The sequence below is a fragment of the Chaetodon auriga genome, chromosome 20 (genome assembly GCF_051107435.1).
Source record: "Chaetodon auriga isolate fChaAug3 chromosome 20, fChaAug3.hap1, whole genome shotgun sequence".
Taxonomy (NCBI): domain Eukaryota; kingdom Metazoa; phylum Chordata; class Actinopteri; order Chaetodontiformes; family Chaetodontidae; genus Chaetodon; species Chaetodon auriga.
In genome coordinates, this window is record NC_135093.1 from 2893705 (window position 1) to 2918946 (window position 25242).

Genomic DNA, 25242 nt, shown 5'->3' on the forward strand with positions numbered 1-25242 from the left:
GGTGTTGCCTGCAGAGCGCGATAAGACGCGTGCACTGGTACAGAGACCTGCTGGTTTTGTGGTTTTCTGTGCAGGAAACAATTACTACACTAGAGGCAATACTGGAGCAGGGCTGTGTTAAAAATGAAAGTGCACGAAAGCATTGCAGTTCAGTGCAGAAGATTTTGATGTGTGCTTATTTTGATTTTACAGAAACCCTCAAGAATTCCCCTTTCCATGTAAGTAAAATTACCGTAAACAGTCTCTATCATCAAAGTATCACACGCTGCTGTGTCGACACTGACTGTTTCAGCTGTGTGTGTGTGTATCTATTAGCGACAGGTTTATCACATTTGCTTTATCTCTCTCCACATCACACACGGACACATTTTCACAAACACACTCAGCGGACTACAGGGACGAAGACGGTTCTGATGACAACCGCAGCTCCAGTCTGGGCCGCTCTGCCCAATCAGACGACGCCTCATTAGCCTCTGACAACCAGGATGATGGAGTCCCCGAGTGTAAGTTAACAATAATCCTGATTCTGTGTGTGTGTGTGTGCGGGGCGGGGGGGCTGTTTGCGCAGTGCAGAGATCTGAGCTCAGAAAAGGCCTTCACGAGATCAGGTAAAAAACAAAGGAAGGAATCTTGAGTTTGAGCAGCAGACACCGGTCCATCTTATATTTAGCTTTAAGCTCATACCATCTAGTTTAAGCGAGGACAATGGAGTGAAATCTTACCCTCACAATGAAACGTACACGTCTGTATCATCTGTGCGAACATGTGTTTCCACTGAAAGGCTGCAGTGTGTGTGGAATTCTGCACCAACAAAGGAAAAGGTAAAAAGGAGGAGTCAGTGTCACAGGAGACAATGCGGTACTCCTCTGAGAAAACTAAACAAATGCACTTTTGACACACTACCCCCATCAGCCTCACTGGCACACCTACACCTCACCACAGGAAGTGCAGTCGGACCCCTTTGCTGCATATTGTTGCTCTCCCTGTTAATTTGAAGAAAAAAAAAGCAGAGCACATCTGTGAAATTCCCCCCCCTTCGCTGGCCTCCTACCTCGCTGCCTAGCTCCGGTGACATCAGTGACTCCTCCCTCTCCTTTCCCTCCTGGCCGCTGTGCAGGTACACTCTCCTGAGCTGGAGAAAAGGGGGCTGGTGGTTCACAAAGGCCCGATAAGGGACCTAGAGCTCCCTCCAGTGGCGGATCGTCCTCTCCCGCTCTGTCCCCCTGAGCTGCATGTGTGGACTGTAGGAAGTGTGGAGGCGGCCCACACAGAGAGGAGGCTTTGCAGCTGCAGGCTAACGCAGTGATTGATTAACCCCGAGTCCCTCTATTCTTTCACAACCGGGTTTGAAATACAACACTGTACCTGAGGGGCCATGTGTGTTCCATCCCTCTCTCCCTTTATCAATCTTATTCTCTGTCTTCCCTTCTCGGACTTGCCCTCCCTCCCGTTCAGACTTTTTGTATTTCTGACTCCATGCGCCGGCTAATAGCCCTTGACGTGACATGCCTCAGGTGGGCATTATTGACTCGGCTGCCTCGTGTGCCCGTCGCCACCCTGCGCCTGGTGAAGCTGGAATTGTCTGGAATTTCCCAGTGAGAAAGAAAGGATACGCTGTCACCGGTCTAATGCCAGCTGGATGTAGTCAAGAGCGATCTTATTTGGAAATGGCTTAATGAACTCTTCCGTCCTCTGCCCACAGAAGAGTTACTGCCGTCTTTCTCTACAACTTTGGAAAAACAGAGTAAACAAATCACGGCAGATGGTGGGAAGATAGACCACAAGACAATGATAATTCATTTTTTGGAATTGTTCATTTCAGATTAAACAAGGCGAGATTTCCTCGGGGAAACAAACAAAATCAAACTATAAAATGCTTAAAAAATTTCCCTTACGGCTATAATGGTAACACGCCCAACTTCAAACTACGCCGTCTGTTACTGTGGATGTGATAGTTGTTAGAGCTCGAACATTGTGTCACGCCATTGTTGGTGTTAAACGTGAGAAATAGCCAATTATGCAGCACTACCCGAATCCTTTTTTTTTTCCTTTCATTTGCATTTTAGCTTTGAATATCGACAGCTCGACACTAAACCGCCACACTTGAAAAAACACATTTTATTGTTGGATCAATAATCATAACGTTTGGTTCTGTAAGAAAAATCAGTGTCTTTTTGTTGCTGGGACACGGTGACCATGCTACCGTGGTGAATGGCCTGTGTCCTCAGTGAAAGGGCATGTGGAGTTCATAGTTCATTCGCTGTTCACTGCCAGTTGAAAGAAACGGCTCACATGTTTCTGCTGGCCGCTCGGCTTCAATGGAAGAGGGAGTGTTTGTGGACAATAATGGCATGACCACTTAATGAAATCAGGGACTTTTTTTTTTTTTTTTTTGAGGAACAATCCTCCACGGTGAACGATTCGGGTTTATTTAAATTTTCTTTTTCCTCACCTTTGTTGCAAAAATGGATGATAATTTTGTGATTTGGTGAATGGCGTTTGGCTATGAGGAGAAGGTAGAAGATTGAGGTTTTTTTTCCTCTTGAGTTTAATGGTATCATTTTATTTGAGCCTACTGTACACAATAGAGACTTTGTGACTTGGAGGATGTATTATCCGTGGTAATCGACTGCCTGCCTCCGCTGCTCTCTGTTCCCTAACCAGAGAGTGAGTGAGTGTGAAGTCGATGGCTGCTTTTACACGCAGGAGGAGCCTGTGCCGTTTGATTAGATGCGGTGGCCTGTTGTCTTCAGCGGACTGGGTGACACCAGATTTGTAATGGCTGACAGGAACAGATGGAGCCTCCATTGTTAGCCCGGGTGTCTGCATGGTAATGTGAACTGAGTTTCACCCGCCGACCGCACCGGTGACCTGACCGCGCCTTCATCCTCACCCCAGCCCAGTCTGCCCCCTTTAGCACCGTCCACCCCTCTCTCTCTGCTATTCGGGGCTCACACACATTTTCCACCTCACACTCTGCCATTCCACTACATTTTGCAATATAAATAAATACACGCACTGAATTTCTCCCTCTGGCATGTAGAATCTCTTTTACACACACAGATGGACCCCATGAGACAGCGGAGATGCGGGGCTTTTAGCCCTGTCATGCTGTTTGCAGGTCAAGTTTACGGAGTTTAAATGGCCTGTTTGTTTTCCTTTGATTGGGGGAGCACCGCTGGGCGCTCGGGGATGTTTGCTGGGAAGCTGCAGCGATGACAGAGCACTGCAGAAGGAGCTTTGTTTCTGGAGGCGTGCAGAAAAGATGACGCCTTTGATACGTCTCCCTCGTCTTCTTTGTGAGCGTAATGAATCCACTAAGATGTACCGCGCAGCCTGTATTTGCTCAGGTGTGGACGTGAGCCCTAAAGAATTTATTCACTAAACTCAGAGTCCATGTGTACGTTATTTTCTGCCATATTCACATCAGGACACTTCACCTGTTTGTGATTTGAACCGTTTGAATTCTATAATCATACGTACATTATGATGATTTACTGTATAGAATCTGGCATAATATTTTAAATTATATGAAATGACTGTGTGTTGTCAGGTAGGGCTGCAACTAACAATTATTTTCATTATTCTGTTAATTATTTTCCCAATCAATCAACCACTTGTTCTATAAAATGTCCCAAAAATATCAGTTTTTTAAATCCTAAGGTGATTTTTTTTTTTTTTTTTTTTAATTTCTTGTTCTGCGTCTGAAGATTTTCTTTACCGTCACACTAGACAAAGAAAAGCTGCAGATCGTCACCGTTGAGAAGCTGGAACTCGGGAACGTTTTCACATTTTAGCTTGAAAATTGACTTGAACGATGAATCAGTTTTCAGTTTAAGCTCTAAAGGCAGATGTGTTCTGTTGTGGAGACCTAAACGCAGAAATGTGACTCTGTCAGTGATTACTGTGCTGGCCCAATTTCCTGAACCAATTACTCGCAATAGAATGCAGTAGGATAACCAATTTGAAGTTATGTCTCGCTGTGGCCTGTTTCTCATTTGAATACGAGCAGCCGATGCACAGTAACAACATTATTACACGGTGCTGGTAAATAGAATATTAAATCTAAATTTTGTCATTTTGGCTGAAGCTCGAAAAAGCTATATAACGTGAAGTGCTTTTGAAGGTGTGTGCCCGGGTCGCTTGGCGGGTGAAATAGGAAAAACGATGCCAGCTGATGGATTGATGGTCCGTTCGGGGAGTTAATCAGCGACGTTTAAGGCGCCAACTGGCTCTTGTCTGTGTTTGAAGTCAAGTTAAGTCACGGAGAGATTTCGAGAAACGCGGACAGAAATGTTGAAACATGGCATTTATCCCAGGTCGCCTCAGGTTGCCTCTCGCGTATGCAGCACCTGAGCAGTATTTTGGGTGTGCATAGATGACCTCCTCACAGGTTTGTTGGCCTGTGGTCATGCTGTCTGCCCACATACTGAACTTTTGACCTCTGGCCTCTCACTTGGCCAACCTGTGACCTGTCTGCGCTCACTTAGAGTAGTGTGAAAGATCGGCCTTCCCGTCACAGAACGCCCATCCGTCACAAAGTTTCTCTGGACTCCGCGATAGCCATCTACTGTATCTCTCCGTCAGAATATCTGCCTGGAGATTAATTTTTCACGGCATTCATCGGTGTATGGATTTTGTGACATTTAGATAGCGGCGGCTGGTTTGCAAGGAAGCGAGGAATATGTTAATGACCTCCACTCTTCCTCATTCTCCTTCACTCTCCTTTCCTCTCTCAGTTGCTGCCTGTGTGCCTTTCTGGAAACACACACACACACACACACACACACACTCACACTCACATTACGAGGCAGGAGCAGGCTCTGTGCATCGCTGCGACTGCTTGCCACCAGGGTTCAAAAGTTCACACTATTCCCCTCGGGCTACTGTGCTGCTGCAGATGCTGATAGTCTTTTCTTTCCTCTCTCTCTCTCTCTCTCTCTCTCTCCCTCCCTCCCTCCCTCCCTCTCTCCCTCTCTCTCCCGGCTGCCTTCCTCTCCCTCTCTGCCTCGCTGTTTACACTATTAATCTTGTACACTCTCTCTCACACACTCACTCACGCTGCCTGGCAAGAAGAGAGCGGCTTGAAGGGGGGATTTGGACGTATTTAACCGAAGGGCATCCATCACTCTCATCTCCGGCTTCACCCCCACCAAAAGCCACACCGTGTCGTTTCTGCATCCTCCTGGTGTGTAAGCCCTGTGATGCAGCTCTCCCCTCATTTGCTTTGTTTTATTGTTGCATTGCATATAATCACATCCCTCCGCTGCCTCTGGTGTAGCGCCGTGTTGAAACCCAGGGAAAACAGGCGAAGGTAAATGTGCAGCAGTCCATCTGTAAAGAGGCACATAGGCAGAATGCAAAGTGGGAAGCTGGGGCAGGGTGGCTCCTAATCTCCCCCAGAGCTGTCAATGTCACAGACAAATAGCAAAACTATCAGATGCGGCGGGTTCACCCAGAGGTTAGCGTTCCCAGGTACCTCCTGCATTCACTCCCTCTCTTTCTCCCCCTGCCTTGCAAATGAGAATTTGATTTTGCCCTCCACTGGAATCCATTTCTGGAGATGAATGAAGTTTCAATGCCAAGCCCAGGTGGCCCCGCTGATTTCTTAGGGAAATAAATGGAGATGGGAGAGATGTGTTGGCCTGTACACAGACAGTGACACGACGGCTCCCAATGCCTCTGGGATCCCTCTGTTTAATTGTTGCTGTAATGTAGCACTTTAAGGTCATTAACATGCCCTTGTGGAGTTATTCGAGGATGTTGAGGATGCATTCCTCTTTACGCCGGGATCTCCGCTCGGCTGGAAGAAGTCAGCACCGTGTGTGTGTGCCAAGTGGGACAAGGCTGCCGAGGGCTTGTGTGGTGTTGGAAGATGGCTAATCTGCAATGGAAATTTTCACCATTGATTCAAAGTGGCCCATGCTGTAAGTCAGCTTATCTAAAAAAAATAAAAATAAAATAAAATGGAATCAGAAGCCGTTGATGGAGAAAACATTTAATAGGAAAGGAACTTTGTCCAACAGGAAAACTGTAGCTGTGTTCAAACAAAGCAATTATGCGTTTGGATATTAGCTTAAAAATATAAATACTGAACAGCGCTGATCAAAATTAAAGTGACAACATTTTACTAAATGCCAGACTCAAATAAACATGGTGAAATGACTGATTTTTAAATATAGGAGCTCTGGCTATTTTACTAAATTTTGGTGCTGTGCGGTAAAAAAAGCGTGCAAACATAAAAGAAACTTCATTAAATAATCATCATCTGTGCTGTTTTATGCTGCATTATTTTCCTCTTTGGCTTCATTTGTGCATTGTCACAAACTGGGTTTGAAATGGCTTCTGCAGCAGTTACTGTCATAGAGGTGGATTTACGGGTTCCCTCTGAATGAAGCGCCGCAGAGCCCATTCGTTTTTCGTTTTCTCTGCTTTATTTACATATTTATTTTTTTACAAATTAAAAAGATGGCATTAAAAAAGCTTTAAAAAAGTTTTGAAAAATTATTATAAAAAAGTTGGATATTGGAAAAATCCTTTGTTTCAAATTGTTATTTTATTATTTTTTTGCTTGACAGTAAAATGTTAAATGTAAGTTATACACTGGCACAATATTAACATTATTTATTTAATTGAAGCTATTTTTTTTTTTCAATTGAAGCAAAATCATCTGTATTTCCTGTATAAAAGAAGGAAAAACAAAAAAAAAACCTTCTCTGATTAGTTCCAAAAAGGACAAATTCAGTATTATATTTAGTATTATTCATCCATTACTCATATTTGTTTATGAAAAACTGAATGGAAATCTGCTGAAAATGTCATCAGTATATCAAAGTATTCATCTGCTGATAATTAAGAATTAAATCTAAAACACAGTAAAACTTGGTGCCATTTAATGGGAGAAATTTACCCGAATCAATAATCATCTTTTTATGATTTGCTAATCTGATCTGTTGTTTTGATTTGTATGAATCCAAAGAAGTTAAAGAATCCATGATTTTGCCCACAGTAAAATACTTTAAATAAATGTGCTTATTTTCAGTGAAACCTCCTGCATCAGATTTAATAAGACTCTGATTTTGAGGCGCGTTGGCCTTATTTTCCTCTGCAGAATACATTTTCTGTAGCACCTGTTGCCCATAGACCACGGCTGGTGATTTATGAACGGAGTCAGAGAATGATACCATCATATAATTGTTTATTGGCACAATATGTAACAGCAGTGACTATAAAATAAGAGCAATTATATAAAAAGGTAATAGACGTGAGATATCGCTCAGAAAGCACCGTGCAATAACACGGTTCTCACCGACATACTTACTTTCCATTACTGCTAAAATTATATTTAAGGCGTTTTAGTGGAAATAACAGAAGCCTTTTAAAGTTGCAATAACTGTACATTCAGAGGGCGAGTGTGTTGATTTTCTCTGAGTGTTTTTCCCTCCAGGCTCTGTCGTTGACTGTGTTATATCCCGTTTTTATCACAGATATGCAGGCTCTCCTGTGGGCCCGAACTCCTCCATTGTTGGTATTTATATTCTTACTACTGTTTTTTTTTTTTTCCTCTCTCTCTCTGTGTGTCAGTGAAGCAGCTGAAAACCATCCCCAGCGATTAGAGGATCATTGTATCTGCAGTTAAACATTTGAATAGTGGTAGTAAATCTAGAAAAGGGAAATTCAGGGTCGCTGTATACGCTGCTTATGGCTGCCCAGGGGGAAGCCGATGTCACATAGTAAATTTAGCCCCTTAGTGTCTTTACAGTGGCCGGCCTGAGACGTTTCAACGTAGGAATAGAGCAAAACGGAGCCTACAGTGACTTGACATCCATCCCCGTGTGGAGGCATACCAAATTTTTTATCTGGAGTTGCATCAAGTGTAACAAACCAAGTCGGACAGTGAAAGTGAGAGAAACACCAGACGTGTCGGCATTGCATTAAAGCTGCAACATAACTGAACTTCCAGAAACCAAACTGTTTAAGAAACCCCAAAACTGTGATTTGAAATATTTACCTGATCATTTGTGTGTAGATTATAGTTTTTATTCCGCTGTGCTTTGCTCAGTCGTAAAGCTTTTATCTCAGGATTTGTTGTTTAACCTAATTGACATCCTTGATCCCTCCCCAAAAAAAAAAAAAAAAAAAATCCTTAATCACTCCAGCATACCTTCCTGGTCCCATTAAGCATTATTAGACAACAATAGAGGCAGCGTGCAGCCTGATATAATGCACTGCATGTTTTCTTTGGTTCAAACACATGCATTAGGAGGTTCTAAACACAGTTTATGTATCGATGACTGAAGTCCTAATCAAATCAGGGGGAGGAGAGGAGGGCAGGGAAGACATTCTGCCCTTAACCTCAGTGCCTCTCAGTCTCTCTCCTCCCTTTTGACGGCCGCCTCGCTGGAGGGAGGCGCAGCAGAGGCCTTCTACTGTAATGAGGAAAAATGTATCAATTTAGCTCGGCCTGCGCGCAGATGGAGCGCCGGGTGGGTGAAGGTGCACCGAGTGAATCCTTTTTCCTAATCAAGGACGGTATCGAGGAGGATTGCGGTCTCGCTCGCTTCGTCTGTAGAGTCAGCAGCATTCCTCCCTGCAGCCCCCTCAGGGCCGGGGAGCCTCTCTGCCTTCTGTTTCACCTCATCAGCAGGGTTCACACGGGGGTCAGGTCCTGCCCCCTGATGGTGCATTCAATGCAATACCTCTTGCATCGAAAGGCACTGTGAAAGCCCCCGCGCTCAGGGACTCAGTGCAGGAGAAAGAAGACATATGATAACTGGCTGATTTTGATTCCTACCTGTGCTGTGAGGGGGGTCACCTCTTCCATGTGCTCCTTAATACTTTAAATTTATTTTTATTAGTGTTATCGTCCCATGAATTACTGCTACGTATCCCATGAAGTTACCAGTGTTAACATTTCTCTGTAGACTTTGCTGGCAGGGTGTTGAGGATTTCTCTGCATCTCTGGATTAAAATTGAAGATTCTGTCTTTGTTTAGTTACTTATTCATTTTCCTGTGAGGGGCTGCACACATTAAATAACATTAGTGTGATGTAAATCTGCCAGATTTAGGCGAGAGGATCATTTTCATCGTCGGTCCTTGGCCAGGTTGATGTTAAGATTCAAAAGAAGCTGAAATTGTGCGTGAATTGATGCACTGATAGAGAATAGTAATAAGCAACTGTTTGGATGATTGTTTCAAGGCCTTCTTACAGCTTCTGAATTTAAGAATATCCAAATTTTCTGAGTTAATTATAATAGTAAAGTTTACTGTTTATATATATATTTTTTGCATTTCTACTTCATTGGTGGTGATAGCAGAGACAGACAGGAAAGTCAGGGGAGAGAGAGGGGATGGCGTGCAGCAAAGGGCCCGGCTGGATTTGTGATAAGGACTCAGTGCACGGTACGTGCTCCCCCAGGTCAGCCGCCGGGCGCCCCATGATAGTACAGTTTAATATCTCTGGGGTTTGGACTGTTGGTCGAGCAAAGCAAGCTGTTTGAATGTGAATATTTTGGGATTAAGGAACGAGTGATGTCCTTTTTTCACTGTTATCTGACATTTTATAGAACAATTGATGGTGAAAAAAACTGTTAGGTGCAGACAATAGACATCATAGAGTAGAATACGACATCAACAAGAAGAAACCCAATAAAAGCCAGACGAGACGCAGCGCTCATGACAGTCATAACTTCACAACTACAGAGGAGACCCGACCTTACAAATGACCACAGATGTACTGTGTAACCCTGCAAGCACAAAGGACTGCAGAGGAATAGACTTTTAAGCACATACTCAGCACAGCGCACACACACACACACACACACACACACACACACTAAAGAAAAAGAATCAAGGAGGTGCATAAGACGAGTAGTACTGCGACACACTGCTCATGTCAAACCTTATGAATTACAGCTGGATTTAACTCTGTGTACTGTGATATTACATTACATACAGCAGACATCTGCATGATTTTGGGTTGCATGTTTATTTATGTCAAAGCATTAAAAGCATAAGAGAAGAAGAAGAAGAAAGAAAGAAAAAGGTGCCACAAGTCAATTTTTTATTCTGATAATGGGCTTTTTTCTCCATCTTTCTCCATGTAACTGGCTCACTTGGTTGTGTCTTTAACTGAGGATGCAGTCGTGCTTCCAGCCTCTGGAAGCACATGTTCCCCTGCTGAGGCTGAAGCCTGCCAGAGCTGTCGCTCCTCTCCTCCTTCCTGCCATCTCAGAGAGATGACGCTAAAGCGACCGCGCGCTTTCCATCTTCTGCAGCACCGTCAACATCTTCAGAGCGTTTTTGTGTTTTCATAACATCTTTGCTGCATTATGACCACCGTTAGATCTAATGTAACGTATTAGTCCTCCCACCCAACCATTTCCCTTCATTTTGATTCACTTTCTATCCAGCCTTTGATTGACTTTCAGCCTAAGTAAAGTGGATTTTAATGAGAGAATACATTAACTCCCTCTGGTCATGCTAGCATAAATCAGCCTTTTCTTGCGGGATCAACTGCTGAGCTCATAACACCATGCTGAGAGAGTGTGAATAACCAAATGAGAGATGGCGGCTGTGGCAAACCGCTGGCAGCTCAGATGCATTGTTGTGTGTGCCCCCCCGAGTTTAAAACAAGTTCAGGACGGCAACGGAACGGAGCACTTATCAGCGCGCAGGTCAGCTTGCTCGTGGTAATGGTCCTTTGTCATCAGGATCAATTAAACGCATATCTCTGGTCAATTTCTATTGATTATTTCCTTCCATTTGGAAATGGGGTGACTCCTATCTTTTCTTGCTGATGACCACTGAGAGCAGTTAGATTCAGTTAGCGTGGCATGTAGCAACTCCTCACCTTGATTTACAAAACACGTGATGCTCCTCTAACATCACATCTATCTGCTTCTCTTTGTTGGTAATTGCACTCAGCTAAATAGGTTATGCTGAAATATCAATAAATTGCCATCAAATTAATGTCAATACCAAAGCTGTGGATGGTGCTAATTAAAACGCAAAAGGGATGAAAATGAAGTCATGGCATTGCCCTGAATAATTGATAACGCAATTTATGATTTTTATGAAAGAGTGCCGTCTGTCTGCGATTTTGATGAGGCCTTAATTAGATGCATTAATGCGTCTCTCTGTGCCTGTAGTCATGCTCAAAACTCAAACACCATGATGATTGTTGGGGTTTTTTAACGCCCTAAATTACACATTTTCAAATAACATTACCTCTGAACATCCACTTAAAATTGCATGGGTCCCAAAGAGGTGTTAGCGTGTAATTTTCATTAAAGGCGGCTTTGTTAGCTCAGGACCAATCAGATGCTGCTTTTGTTTAGGGTGGAATCAGGCAGCATCGAGCAGCGCGATGCGTTTAGGTTGTGCTGCTACCCTGTGGAAGAATCTAGAACTCTTGCGCACGTGTTGGCGGTTTCACTGAAGTGTGTGTTTGCAGTTGTGCCTGTGTCCAGAGGAGGACAGTGAAGTGAGGTCAGGTCAGCCGGCGCTGAAGTGTTAAACATGCATGAATGTGTCCTGTTTATTGACTCAAGCAGATCAGAGTGATCCCGTGTTGATTTTGTACCTCCTCATCTATTAGCCGGGCTCGACCTTTGAGATAAATGAAGAGCGAGGGAAGCAGACGGATGAGGGGATTAGAAGTGGGCCGCAACAGGGAAGCAGGCCCAGGAAAAAAATGGAGGGACTGCCGGCGGATAGATGAGGTGGGGGAGCATAATGACCGCTGTTTGTTATGATGTACTGAATCAGGTTCTCTTTGACAAAACAGTCCTTAGCACCTCTGTATTTATAGTGTCACCGGTCAGTCCATCCACAAAGGCAGGCTGATGATATGTGAGCGTGTTAGTGCAGCGAGGTGTCTGGGGCTCTGCTCTGGAATGACCCGCTCATCTGTCAGGTCCACGAGCTGAAGCGGTGCCGGGTTATCGGATCACGGGCTGGATGGTTGCGAACTTAAATCTCTGGAATGTTTGGCAAGCAAAAAGCCTGCATCGCCTTTATTTTGCTCTCTAGATCAAAGTTGTTCAGGCAGCGGTTGCTGGAAACAACAGGGAAGCTTTTCATGTTGCTGATTTGTATGAATGAGACAGAGTTTGTCTAATGTCGGGGGGCTCTTTGTTTAACCAGAGGGTCCAGTTGTGGGATGACATGTTTGGTTTTTCCCAGCAGTTAAACAGGTCGTCTCTGAGAGGGATGGACTCCAGGCATTCCCCTTGTCATCAGTGGTCTGAATGGGGTGTCACACTGACTAGTGTAAATGGTCTTTAAATTGTTCCTGTGTTTCAGACTCAAAAGGCGGTTCCTGCTCTCCCTCTGCTCTCTTGCCTTCAAGCCTAATGCCAGTTGACTAATGAATTCAGAGGAAGCTTAGCTTTGTTTTTGACACATGGAAAAGCAGGTACTCCTGTCGAGGCACAGGGCGGAAGACGGCCCTTGAGGACGACCTGGGGTCAGCTTTACAAGTTCCCTGCTAATGGCTAAAGGCTAGAAAACAGGTCTTGGTAGAAGTTCAAAACTAACTCAAACACGGAGCAGCTGGTTCTCTCAGGGGTCCTGCTGGTGGAGTCGAATACCACAAAACTACTTTTCAGTGTTTTCAGTTAGATTTCAGCTGTTCTGTAAAGATGAAAATACCAAAAAAGTCATCTTAAATGGTAACTAGTGCACCCTAAAATCCTGCTGCAGCCCTCCCTCCCAGCATATGTTCAAAATGCAGCAGAGGAGTGTGGGACATTAATGTCCATTTGAGAGCGTTCCTGTGTGGGTGCTTGTGTTGTAGAATGGTTAGCTGCTTCACTACAAGAGGCTCTCCTGGTGTGTGTCTGTGGGTCTTGGTACATATCCATCGCCGCGTTGTTTGTTGCCTTTAACTTCACTGTTGACCCTAAATATCTTGTTAAGCTCTGAATTTAGTGCAGGTATCAGTGGGCCCGTGTGTCATGTTTACTGCCACTGAAGAGGAGTAAATCTCCTTCATGTTCGATGTGGTGTTTCCACTGGTGGTTTTCAGCCTTGCAAATGTTACCAGCAGCTGCTGCGAGGCCGCGGTCAGCCGGTGTTCTGCTTTTTACGCTCTGTGCAGCAGCTTACAAAGGAAACAGACCCCAGAGTCTCGCCCGTTCTGTCAGGATTAGGGAGGGGCAAGACAATTCGGCTGAACTGAATTTTCAAGTCCGAGCAGAAAAATACTCATTTTGAGCAGAAAAAAATCTGTTTTCGCACACTGGAAAAATCACTTTTATTAACATCATATTGCAACAATTTGTCTTTGTGTAGAAAAACTGCTTGTTTCCAGCACAAATGGCACAGTCGTCTGATTACTGTGTGAGCTGCCTGGTGAAAGCTGCTGCTGCACTAATTACCTGAAGCCTCTTGTTGTGCCATTGTCCTCTCATGTTTAAGAATTTGACTTTGCAAATTGAAGAGAGTTGTTTGAATTTCCACAGGAAGGTTACTGCCATTAAAAGTGCAACGTGAGCAGATGAATGGACTGCAGCGCTCAGCAGCACTGTAAATGTATTGATCCCAGTTTCCTAAAGCCGAGCAGGGATGTATTTGATCCACAGGGCTGGAGACTTTATATTCATGGTGTGTGTGTGTGTGTGTGTGTGTGTGTGTGCGCGTGTGTGCGTGTTGCCTCGGGAATGAAGACCATTTTAAGTGCAGCTTATTAGGAGTTAGTCCTGAAACAATCAGTCAATGAATTGATTAGTTGATTCACGTAAACTATTTCAATAACAAATGAAGCTTTTTGACTCATTTATCAAGAAAAATACCAAATGTGAGGATTTGCTGCTTGTCTCTCTTGTGTCATAAGTTGAATTTGTTTGACTTTTGGACTGTTGACCGGACAGAACAAGAAGAGGCCACCTTTGGCTCTGGGAAATTATCACAGTTTCCTAAATTTTATAGACAAATTTGCCTTTTTTTGTGGACAGACTTTGGTGACATCCCCCCTGTGGCAGCCCAGGACGTCATCAACACCTTAAAGCAAGGCTACCTGGAGAAGAAACGAAAAGGTACAGTAGCATCTAAATACCGACCCTGGGTCAAGTAGTGTCACCTCCACTGATGATGGCACACTTCTCTGTCCAGATCACAGCTTCTTCGGCTCAGAGTGGCAGAAGAGATGGTGTGTCCTCAACAATCTCATCTTCTACTACTTCGGCAGTGACAGAGGTTTGTCTGAGATGCCGGCGAACAGAAACGTTACGGCTTCATGAATCAGATCATCCTGCAACATGTGCTCCGCTCCACAGATAAGCAGCAGAAGGGCTCCGTTTATATGAGTGACTACAGCGTGCAGCTGGTGACCAACCTGAGAAAAGACTCCAGAAAAAACGCCTGTTTTGAGCTCTTTGCTCCTGGACGGCGCTCCTTCCAGGTCGGTTTTACCGCAGCGAGCCTGCGCTAAATGAAAGTACACATCAGGGAATTCAAGCAAAGGAATACAGTTTGACAGATATTATTTTGTAAGCTGTGGAGTGTCTTTATGTAAAACTTGCCTTTTTTTGCCAGCAGAAATGTCTAAAATCGAAATTACAGCCCAACAAAACATCAGCTGATTTGTGCTCACTTCCAGGTTTATTTGTCCACCTCGACGTGTCTCAGTGCGGATCTTTATCACAGATCTTTAAAAAATAAATTTAATAGCTCTCAATTGCAGATGTGAAGTAATTAGTCAAAGAGCTGATTAGTGAATCAACACAAAGATAAATCAGCAGCTGTTTTGACAGTTGATTAAAAATTAAAAAAAATTTTAAAAATTAAATTGCCATTATTTGCTGGTTTTTAAAGTGCTCTGTAATTTTTTGGTAGGATAAACGAAGATATTTGAGGATGTCAGCTTGGGCTTTTTCTGACACTTTATAGACCAAATAATTAATTTATTAACTGAGAAATAAATCATCAGTTTAAAGGATGATTGAAATTTTGTTGATTGCAGTTTATTTGTGATCATGTTTAAATAAATAAATATTGGCCAAATATCGTCATCTAACGCTCAAATCTTTGTATTGGCTTCAAAAATCCAGCATCAGTCAGACTTTAATGTAAAACACTTCGAATGAGACATTAGATGCAGAAGAATTTATGTCTTCATTAAATATTTTAGAGGCAGATTGTTTGACATCTGATCATTTTGTCGCCTTTAGAAGAGGGAAAATTCCTATTTGCTCTTTTTCTCTCGAATTAGAAGGCTGAGAGTTGGTGTGTGCCACAAATATAAAAAATCAGGACCTTTATTTCCCGTGTAAAAGCACCTTTAGGTGTGATGATAATTGCAGCGTTTTCGCGGCTCTTTCCCCCCAGTTCGCTGCCAGCAGTCCTCAGGAGGCCGCTGAATGGGTGGACCAGATCAAGATTGTGCTTCGAGGTAAGCGAGCCTTTCTGTGGCCGTTTTTCTGTGTGCACTGCAGAGCGTCTCCTCTGGGATGGAGGGCGTCACAGCCCTCGCAGACAAACTGATATCCGGCTGTATAAATACAATTGACTTAAAAGTGACTTTTTAAAAGCCACATAGGTTAATTGGAAAATACAGTTAAAGCAGTATAAACCCTCTGAATTTTCTACCAAAGTTTGCTCGTGCGTCCGAGGGGCAGAAAGGTCAGAAGTGAAAGGGAGCCCTTTATCATCTCTGACTCAGAGGAAAACCACCCGATCCATCACGGAGACGAACACGCCTGAACCTCCTCATTCGACATGTCACCCGCCATGTCATGTAGCTCTAGTTCTCCTCCGCCCCCACCCCCACCTCTCCCCCTCTAACCCTCCTACCGAATTCCAACTTACAGGAAATTGATTGGTAGATGTTCTGGTTATCCTCCAGTGACATTGATCTCTGCTTGGCCGCTGGTGGACGGCCGAGGACCTGATACCCTGTGTTACAGTGGCCAGTCGCCTGCAATGAGACGACTCCTCCATCTGAGCGAGCAGTCGTGCCTGGTCTACTCTAAAATGGGCTCGGGCCGGCCCACTGATTTGCGGGAAGTAACAGACACTCTGCAGTTTGTCTTACTTCCTTCCAGCCCAGTTTTACTACAAAATGCAGTCTGATCCAGAACATATAGATGATTATTTACACCTCCAGAATTTGCCTGAGAACATGGCCGGCTTCTGATTATTTTTGGCATTTTGCCCTCATTTGATAGCGATGGTAGAGATACAGATAGGAAGAGGTGGCAGATGCAATTACATGGAATGTGTCTTAATTACTTGGCAAGGAAAGGAAGCTTTGTTTATGTAGCACATTTCAAGCACAGATGCAATTCAAAGTGCTTTATGAAGGCCAAGAAAAGCATTAGAATAACATTCAAAAGCAATAAGCAATAGAAGCCAGAGTGAATTAAGATGGAATTGAATTATATTTTCAAACTTAAGTGAAATAAAGTACATAAGATTAAATAAAATAGAAATATAATAGACCAGAAATACAGTTACAGTGCAGTGATAAGTTGTAAGATGCCGAAAATGCAACAGAGGGAATGGAAGTGCAGCAGAGCGACCGATCAAAGACGAGGAGGACCAGAGTTTTTCTTTTCGATTTGAACGTGGCTGCAGGGTTGGGGTGCGTTCGAGATCGTCGGCGTGACTCGAGGTTCTACCAGCTGACTGCTTCCTGAAGATCTCGGGGCCAGGCTGGGTTCATGTTCTCCAGGAAGATCAGAAATGATTTTCAGCCTGAGATGGTCGAGTAGTTTTTAAAATAACAGCAGCTGCATTTTAAAGCACCGGGACCAACAGACGACCCAAAATTCAGACGTTAATGATGAACAGAGAATTTGCTGCTTTTTATCATGAATGAACATGAACTATATTTTAGGTTTGAACTCTTATCAAGACAAAAGAAGCAGTTTGAAGACGTCAGCTTGGACTCTGGGACAGTTTTTACTGTTTCAGACTCAGTAATCAGTTTCTTGATTATAGAAATCCCAAAGGCATTAATAGGTAATGAAAATGATTGTTACTTGCAGGCGGACTTGGAGCCTCCTCTGCCGTCGCTGTGCTGTGCGGCACGTGTCCCAGCCTGTTGTGCAGCCCGCTGACATTTCTCTTACTTTACCCTTTAATGCATGTATGTGTCTTTTGTGCCACGCTGTGCTCCATCTTGACGCTAACGCCGCCCATCACGCTGTCTCCCCGTCCCTCATAGATCTCAGCTCCACCGTCATCCCTGTCGACGACGAAGAGGAGGAGGAAGAGGAGACCTATGATGACATTGAGGGGGTGACCGGCCCTCCCCCGCCTCGGCCCGGCGCTGCCCAGGCCCCTCCGAGCGGCAAATGGGGAGGAGGGCAGGAGACGGGGGAGGTCGACGAGGAGGAAGAGGATATCTATGAGGTGCTGCCAGGTATGAGGATGTGGTTACCTCGCATGCAGAGACACACACGCACACACACAGATAAATAGACAGGAGGCTGCACACACAAACCCTCATGATACTCAGTCAGACAAATAGACAGAGCCGCTCTGCCTCACACACACTGCAGCCCGAAGGGGTTTTTGCAACAAGAAATATTTGCGATGATCTCTCCTGGCTGTGAAATCTGTGCTGCCAGGTGCCTCCCCATCGCCACCACACCAGACTGATCCCTCACGTTAAATCAAACAACACTAATGAGCCTGTCGGAGCTGAGCTGAGCTGAGCTGAGCTGAGCTGAGCTGAGCTGAGCTGGCTGCTGCAGAGACGTTCAGGGCAGGAAGGGAAGACTCCTCACGCCGGCCACGAGTCGCCTTCCTCTGGCCTCCTCTGTCGAGAAACGCTCGTGTTGTTGAAATCAGCGAGAGCCGTGTAGCTCCGAATGCTCTGTCACAGAACGTCCAATTAGCTAATGTTGCCAGGCAACAAATAGCCCACAATTCAATCCACTAAGCAGAGTTTTGGCTAAAATTGCCTAGCAACAGCAATTTAGTCGAAAGGAAGTAAAAACCGCATCTCTCAGGGCTTAAAATAGTTCTGGAGCTCTTAATGTCACATCTTTAATAGAAATTAGAGTTTGATTGAGAACGTTATGAGACCCCAGAACAGTCCCCGCTGAGGGGGAGACAGTCCCATGTGTCAGGGTGGCTACAGGATCCCGAGAAGGACAAAAGGGGTGATCTGATCTTCTCAGGGCCGTCGTCCATCACTCTTTCTATTAAATAAGATACATCAAGATTCTGTTTCACTCACTGAGTACATTACCTTTGCCAAAATCACTGGTGAGAGGGAAATCACTCTTCAGACTGTCACGCCGGCGTTCAAAGCCATCTGGGAAGAGGTACAGACCCTGACCACAGATGGCATATCGAATGACGGCCTCTTTCGTTCACTTTCTCACCCCTTCGCTGATCAATCACTCTGCACCTCGCTTCGCTCGCTTACATCTTCTACACAGCGATTAGATGCTGTTAAATTATTAGATTTTTGTGGTTAGCTTCATCGATCAGGATCGCAAAAGACGAGGAAAGACTCTTCCTTTCTTAACAAATAGAAATATCTTGGATAGTGTTTGCAGTGACTGGCTTTACTTCATTTCTCACAGGAATGTTTAAGATGACTTTGCAACAGTTGTCGCTCAAGTTTTAGGTGATTTTCCTGAAGTTGTGATGATTAAATATCTTGAATGTGTTCAGAATCTGAAAACTCGTCAGATACATCTTGCATGTGTTGTAAGCAAACCAGCGGAGAAATGTCGAGCGTCATTTTCTCCGAGATGACGCTGCCTCAGTTTCGTCAGAGCAAAAACCCTAACGTGGCTCGGATGCGGGCAGATTGCAGAGCGATGGCGGTATCGGCTCTGGTGCTGATGACTGATTTTATTGAGTGGAAAATTAAATCACTTTGATATAGAAACCGTTGGCCCGTAGCGGTGGCCTCTCGACTGAAGGATGCTCCTCTGCACGGCAGCCGAAGCGCTGAGCAAACGTTTGGAGCCTTTGCAAACAGAATTAAAATCTCTCTTTATTTTCTCTTTTGGGTTTGGTAACAGTGGAATCATTAGCAACAATACCTGGATTATAATGATCTCTGTGGCTTTTTATGGGAAATTTGGTTTTATTGAAATGTGCAACAGTGTGTGTGTGTGTGTATTGGAGAAAGAAAAAGCAGGTGAAAAAGATTCTTTTCACATCTAACACAATCATGCATGGGGGTGTACAGCATGTGTGTGCGTACGTGTGCGCGTGTGTGCACATTTGTGAAAGAAAAAGATACACATAAGAAACTTTGCTCATCCAAACACAATCATGCGTGGGGGTGTACAGCATGTGTGTGTGTCTGTGAGCGTGCGTGCGTGCATGCGTGCGTGTGTGTGTGCCTGTGTGTGTGTCGTCCCTCCCGGTCTTCCTGGAAGCACAGGCGCAGGTTGTGCTGGGAGGTGGATAGTGTTGCCGGGTTGTGGCGTTGCTGTCAGCCTGCTGCCGTCAGCGATGGATGTGGGAGACAGAGGGCAGGCGTATCACCGTGTCACCTCTCAGACCACCGGGTGCCACGCCCCACGCTCGATGACACGTCCGCCTCCGCGTGACTCAAACACAGCCTCTTTTTCCTGAACTTTCCTGCCTGCTTCTCACACGTGAACAGATTGATCCTCATCGAGGAGTTCGGTGTGGTTAAAGAAAAATAGACGCCCCGTGTCTCCACAAGACACGTCAGGGATTGGCTGATGATCCGTTTTATGCATTTATTCTGTGTTTTGTTCTGTCATGATGTTGTTTTTTTTTTTTTTACTGCACATTCATCCTTAACATGTGAGACAGACAGAAACCTTCTGATTAATAGTTTGTTCTTGACGCTTATTTCTTATCACTGTTCTGCTGTTGTTTCCTGTTAAATCATGAAATTAAGATGTTTGTGTCCTGATATCTAGTAAGAACAAGTCAAACAGGGATAAATGCTCTGCCACAAACATCATTTTGCTGTGTTTGCTTTGTTTAGAAGAGGATTTTCCAGAGGCCGTGGAGGAGAGGGGCGAGAGGAACGACAAACCAGGTCGGGACCTCATTACAGAACAAATGTCCATCCTAATAGTTCACAGTGGGAAAAGAACATTGTCCCGTTCTTTTATTCAAACGTGTGCTCTCTGCGTTTCCTCTCAGCGTGCTCGTCAGATTATGCTAACTACTACCAGGGGTTATGGGACTGCCAGGCCGACGAGCCCGACGAGCTGGCCTTCCACCGAGGAGACCTCATCTACATCATCAGCAAGGTCAGCATCATCATCATCATCATCGGGAATAATCCGAGAAGGTTATTTAAACTTGTCTGTGAGTTCTGCGCTGTCTGGACACTCCCGCTCGGTGGAAATGGGAGATTACTGCTCCGCCATTCATCTCTAATGGGAACCATCCCTGATTGCACCCGCGACTCGTTGACACAATTACAGGAGCAATTACAGTAGTTTAAAATGAGTAAAATGTGATGCAGACGAGGAAAATGTGTAATTATTTAAGGGTTAAACAACATCAGCTCCAGTAATCACTTTGTCCTCATTTACTTTCTGAACACGCTGATATCCCCAACATCTAAATTCCTCCGTTAGCGAGCGCTCGTATCTCGTTGCAGCAGCGAAGCACCAACAGTGGCATTGTCTTTTTTTCCCAGGCCACTAGGGTGAAGTGCCATTCAGGGCGCTGCGTAATGGTGCTGTTGTTCATTATGGAGCCTCTATCACAGGGGTTAATTGAGTAGGCAGCCATGCGAAGCTCTTCCTTTCTGTTTGACATAAACTGCAGGTGAAGCCATCCTGCATCTCAGCTCTTTTCCCTCAATCTATTTCCTCGTGTTTTATGGCCATCTTGTAGTTACATGCAGAGTATCTACCAGTGAAAAGCCACCCTACTGGAAATCAATGGCTTGTAATTTGGGCACTTTTACTCTGCTGCGTACGGGGACTTGTTCCCAGGCTGCTGCTATTGGTCGGCCTGAAATTGAATCATCATGGTCTGTGTTTAGGCTAAATTATCTGAAGCAGAGAGGGAGGAAGAAATTGCGGTATATTCAGCTTTTTTGTTGGTAATTATGTGGCAGAGATTGAGAAATTATTTCTTGCATCTTTAATCAGCAGTTGGAGCCATTGAATTTTAATTATCTGTGATATTTCGGGTGGTTTAAGCGCGGAAACAATCATTTTCTCATGTTTAGAAGCCAAGGTTCAGATAGATAACCAAACAAAACCGAGCCTTTTGTTTATAAGAGCAGATATGGCACAGGTGAAATATGCCCTTCGCACAAGATGGACTTTTAATTGAGGCTCTCTTGGCACGGTCAGATTAATGAGATGCCAGCCTCCTCTGTCTGTGTGTGCTGGTTGATAGGGGAAAATGTCAAAACAGCCACGTGCATTTTTCATGGAAGGATGACAAAGGCAGCGCACTCGGGGAAACAAAGGGGACGCGGCTCGGAGCTACAGATCCGCCTCAAACAGCCTCGGCCCTGCCCGCCGTATTACTTTTCACTGTACGGATCGGGTTTCTGCTTCACTGAAGAACTTAAAAGCGAACTAAGTCCAGGTTGGAAGCAAGACTTGGCTGTTGTATCTCCCAATCTTAATGACACAGATTACTCTTGTTTTGTCAGGCTGTACGCTAAAGTCATAACATGGTGACAGACTACGAGAGAGTATTCTAACTATCCTCTAATGGATTTAAAGCGGGGCTCTGGTTGTAAATTATTTAGCGGTGATCTCCGGACGCCGGCACGACTCCACCCGTGTCCCATTTTGCGTCCTGAAAGCATCACATTTCCCTCATGAATAGCATTATTTGGATTATAGCTTGTAATCGGCTATTTATTTTAATGAGCCCTTGGGGAGGGCTTCCCCGCGTCTCCTGTGTGTACACGCCGGTCCCCGTCGGCGTTCAGTTTTACGGGGGGATTCCTGAGAACCCTGACCTCGATGAGTGAAATACGGGCCCTTGGCTAGAACTCAAGTCTGTCGCTTAACTGGGGACCCAGACACATGAAATGGCCGTAATAAAACCAGGGCCCATAAATTCTCTTAGAGGGTGGGAGGCCTGGTTGTCTGTGCTGTTATGTCAACACTGACCATAATTACAAGGTAATAAGGACACGCTCTAAGTGCTAAATCAATGGTGCTAACAAACTGTTATTTTTAAAGCTGGGATGTGATTGACTGCTGAAGTGCAGAATGGGATAGCCACAGGCGTGGTGTCATATGGCTGTGAACTGAGGAGAACATGCCGATTGTATAAAAGGCCCTCATCCATCATTATTGATCTCTCACTTACTGTAAAGTGGGGGCATTTTTACTGTATTTGTGTGTTTTTTTTCCCTAGCGTGTCGCTGTGCATGTGTGTGTGTGCGCACATATCCGTGCATCACTGACAAAGTAAATAAATTAGGAACCTCACAACTCATATGAATCCCATTAGTTCAAGAGGATTAATCCTGCCGTGTGGCTCCGCCGCCGGTTTCTGCGATGCCTAACTTGCTTTCCGCTGCGCTCGATGGCGATGCTCAGCGCGCTGATACATGAGGTAGAAACACACCGTGAAATCTGTCTTGTGAGCTTTGCTCTGGCATTTCATTTCTGAGAGCTTGCATTTTTCTAATGCACATTATGGCTTTGCTCTGACATTTTAGTGTGTGATGACAAATACCGGCGAGCTCCCTTCTTTGCAGTATCACACCCGCAGATGTTTTTAACTGGGTTTAAATTGTTGAGATGTTTCATGCACATTTCCGCTGCATGCGAGGAGGCGTTTGTCATAGGATTTACAATGTGTTCATAGGGCATCAGATTAGTTTACCGCAGTGGCTGAAGCTATAGTTTCACTTCTCTCTGATGTGTGTAACGCCTGTGTACTTTGTCGGCCATGTCCCGCTCTAAGCCATAAGGCTGTCCTGCATTCTTGCCCTCTAATGCATCTTATGTATCCAGAATCAAAAGACATGGGCTCTACAGGTCAGCTGTCACATTCCTGTATTCCCACGGGCACTCATGGAGAACGGCGGGATGGAGTGGGAAGAGATTTATGGCACAAACCCATCCAGGGTCCTTAAAACTCTGGCAGGCGCCGCTGCCACCTCTTCCTCTTTCTCTCCATTGCCCGCTCACCTCTCCTCCTCCACCCGCCGTCCAACCAAAACCCAGAGAGAGGGAGACGTTCCAGCCAATCCGGCACGTCTCCCAAAGCAGAGCGTCACATCGCGTTGGGCCTGAGCGTTCAGCAGCAGCTGCTGGTAGAGACAATGAGAACATGGACACCAGTGACACCTTGTGGCCGATTCAGGCCCGGTCTCGACAGGACGGGTTATTAACTGACAACTTATACAAACACCAGAAGCTGATTTACAACCTTATAGATTTCCACGCTGTCGTTTACAGTCTGCAGTACAAACACCAGTTATGAAATTAGAAATTGCAACGAGAAACTCTAAAACTGGTTTTGTGTTAAAATGGCTGCTGGCGTTCTCGTCAGGCTACCTGCGTCTTTCTTTAGGGTCATAACAGGCGTCTCCTCTGACAAGCCGGCTTGGCCCGCTGCCCACAGGTCACACCGACTGAATACAGCCGAAGAAAAGCGAAAGTGGGCAAACAATCAGATGGGAAAAGTCAAGCAAGGGAGACAAAGAGAGTGGATCCCTTTATTCTTTTGTGTGAACCCTGTCCCCCCTCTCCTTTCTCCTTTTCTCTGTCACACACCCATTTAAAGACCCCTAGCTGCTATTGTGGCCACAGACACCAAGACGCTATAGACAGGCAAGACATCCTATTTACCACCCAAAGTAGCAGGGGGTGAGTCTGGGGTTTGGGGTCATGCAGGAGGCAGCGGTCATCCCCCGGTCAACTACAGTAGGTCATTATTCAGCCCAAGCCAATAGCCCAGAACCGCGTCCGAGCAACCCACCCCCAATCCATTCTGCTTAATTATTATAAATGAGGGGCGGCGTAAACAGCCATCATTACAGACACTCAGTGGCATACACAAATCCGCTTTAAATTGCTATTAAGTTAAGGAGCTATCTGTAATCCCAGGCGTGCATTAGAAAGGAGCGAGTAGGTTTTCTTTTTATTAAATCTTATCGTCCCTGAGATATTTTCAAACGTTCTCATGCTCTGTCATGTTTCCAATTTGAAGCCAATTTACTGATTTAATTAAAAGCCCACTTGAAAAAAATGGACACTAAGTAGCCATTTCGATCTCTGGTTGTGTGGAATTATCATCCATATTTCTGCACGGATTTCGGCAAGATTTCCTCCCCGAAATACGCACTTTTCCCCACAGTCTGAGCCGTTATTAGGTTGTTTGTGAGCAGCGAGGAGAGCTCGCTAACCTGATAACGGGTTACAGATCGTGGGCTTCTGTCTGGTGGAGGTGTCCATGTTTCTTTGTTAGAGTGACCAGTGATGGAGGAACTGCAGAGAGCTGCAGCGAATCTGAGGAGTCTATGTAGGAGGAAAGGCGAAGAAACGCAGGAAAAAAACAGAGAGGATGCAAGCAGAGAGGCTGCTTCAGGAGAGATGGAAAGAGAGGAATAGGAGGGAGGGGGGTCGGAGATGAGGAAGGAGGGAGGGAGGGTGATTGTAACACCCAGGCGGTGGGTTCAGCGGCAGGGCAATGAGAGACTTCCTGCGCTCCATCACGCCCAAGGCCTGCCTCAGTCAGCTGGTGGCCGAGGAAAGATGCCTCATGTGTCAGGCTTATTAGCACTCCCCCTAGTTTGTATGCATTTGGGATTGTGTGCGAGTGTGTGTGTTTCATCTGTGTGTGTGTGTGTGTGTGTGTGTGTGTGTGTGTGTGTGTGTTTGAGAACAAGATGAGAAAGGAAAGAGGACCTGCAGTCAGGATCTCCACAGAATTTCACATTTCCCCCCACAAACAACCCTCTTTTCCTGAAACAGGGATATTAACGGCGTGTTTTGTTTGGGTGCGTGATGGCGGCGCGACACCTGCCTCACCCGTTGTCTTTCACCGCATCCAGCCACCCCCGACTCACCTTCTCCCCGCTTCAGGCTCGGGTAGCTGTCAATCCGTCCTGCGGTCGGGAGCGTGAGCGATGGGCCTATCAGAATGCCACCATTAGCCAGCCCCCTGAGTGGTAAATAAACGATCGCGCCGGTACACTGCAGGTGTTGTCATGGCAACCCGCTCCCAGTGCCAGCCCCTCCCACGCCCGTTCCCCGCTCCCCGTCGGCGGAGGAGTCACCGGGAGGTCAGCGAGTCGACGCGCCGCAGCCGCCACGACACGGCGCTGTTCGGCCCCCCCTTCCTCCCTC

At 45.4% G+C, this 25242-nt stretch overlaps 1 protein-coding gene across 1 annotated transcript in view; it reads left to right on the top strand.

Moving 5' to 3' along the window:
• Positions 1-25242, top strand: part of skap1 (src kinase associated phosphoprotein 1) — a 30630-nt gene that overhangs the window by 1931 nt on the left and 3457 nt on the right. The window contains exons 3-11 of the mRNA XM_076760407.1: positions 193-218; positions 387-503; positions 13960-14040; positions 14117-14200; positions 14281-14405; positions 15332-15395; positions 17172-17369; positions 19938-19991; positions 20099-20208. Of these exons, the coding sequence (XP_076616522.1) occupies positions 193-218; positions 387-503; positions 13960-14040; positions 14117-14200; positions 14281-14405; positions 15332-15395; positions 17172-17369; positions 19938-19991; positions 20099-20208 (859 nt within the window). The remainder of the gene's footprint in view (positions 1-192; positions 219-386; positions 504-13959; positions 14041-14116; positions 14201-14280; positions 14406-15331; positions 15396-17171; positions 17370-19937; positions 19992-20098; positions 20209-25242) is intronic.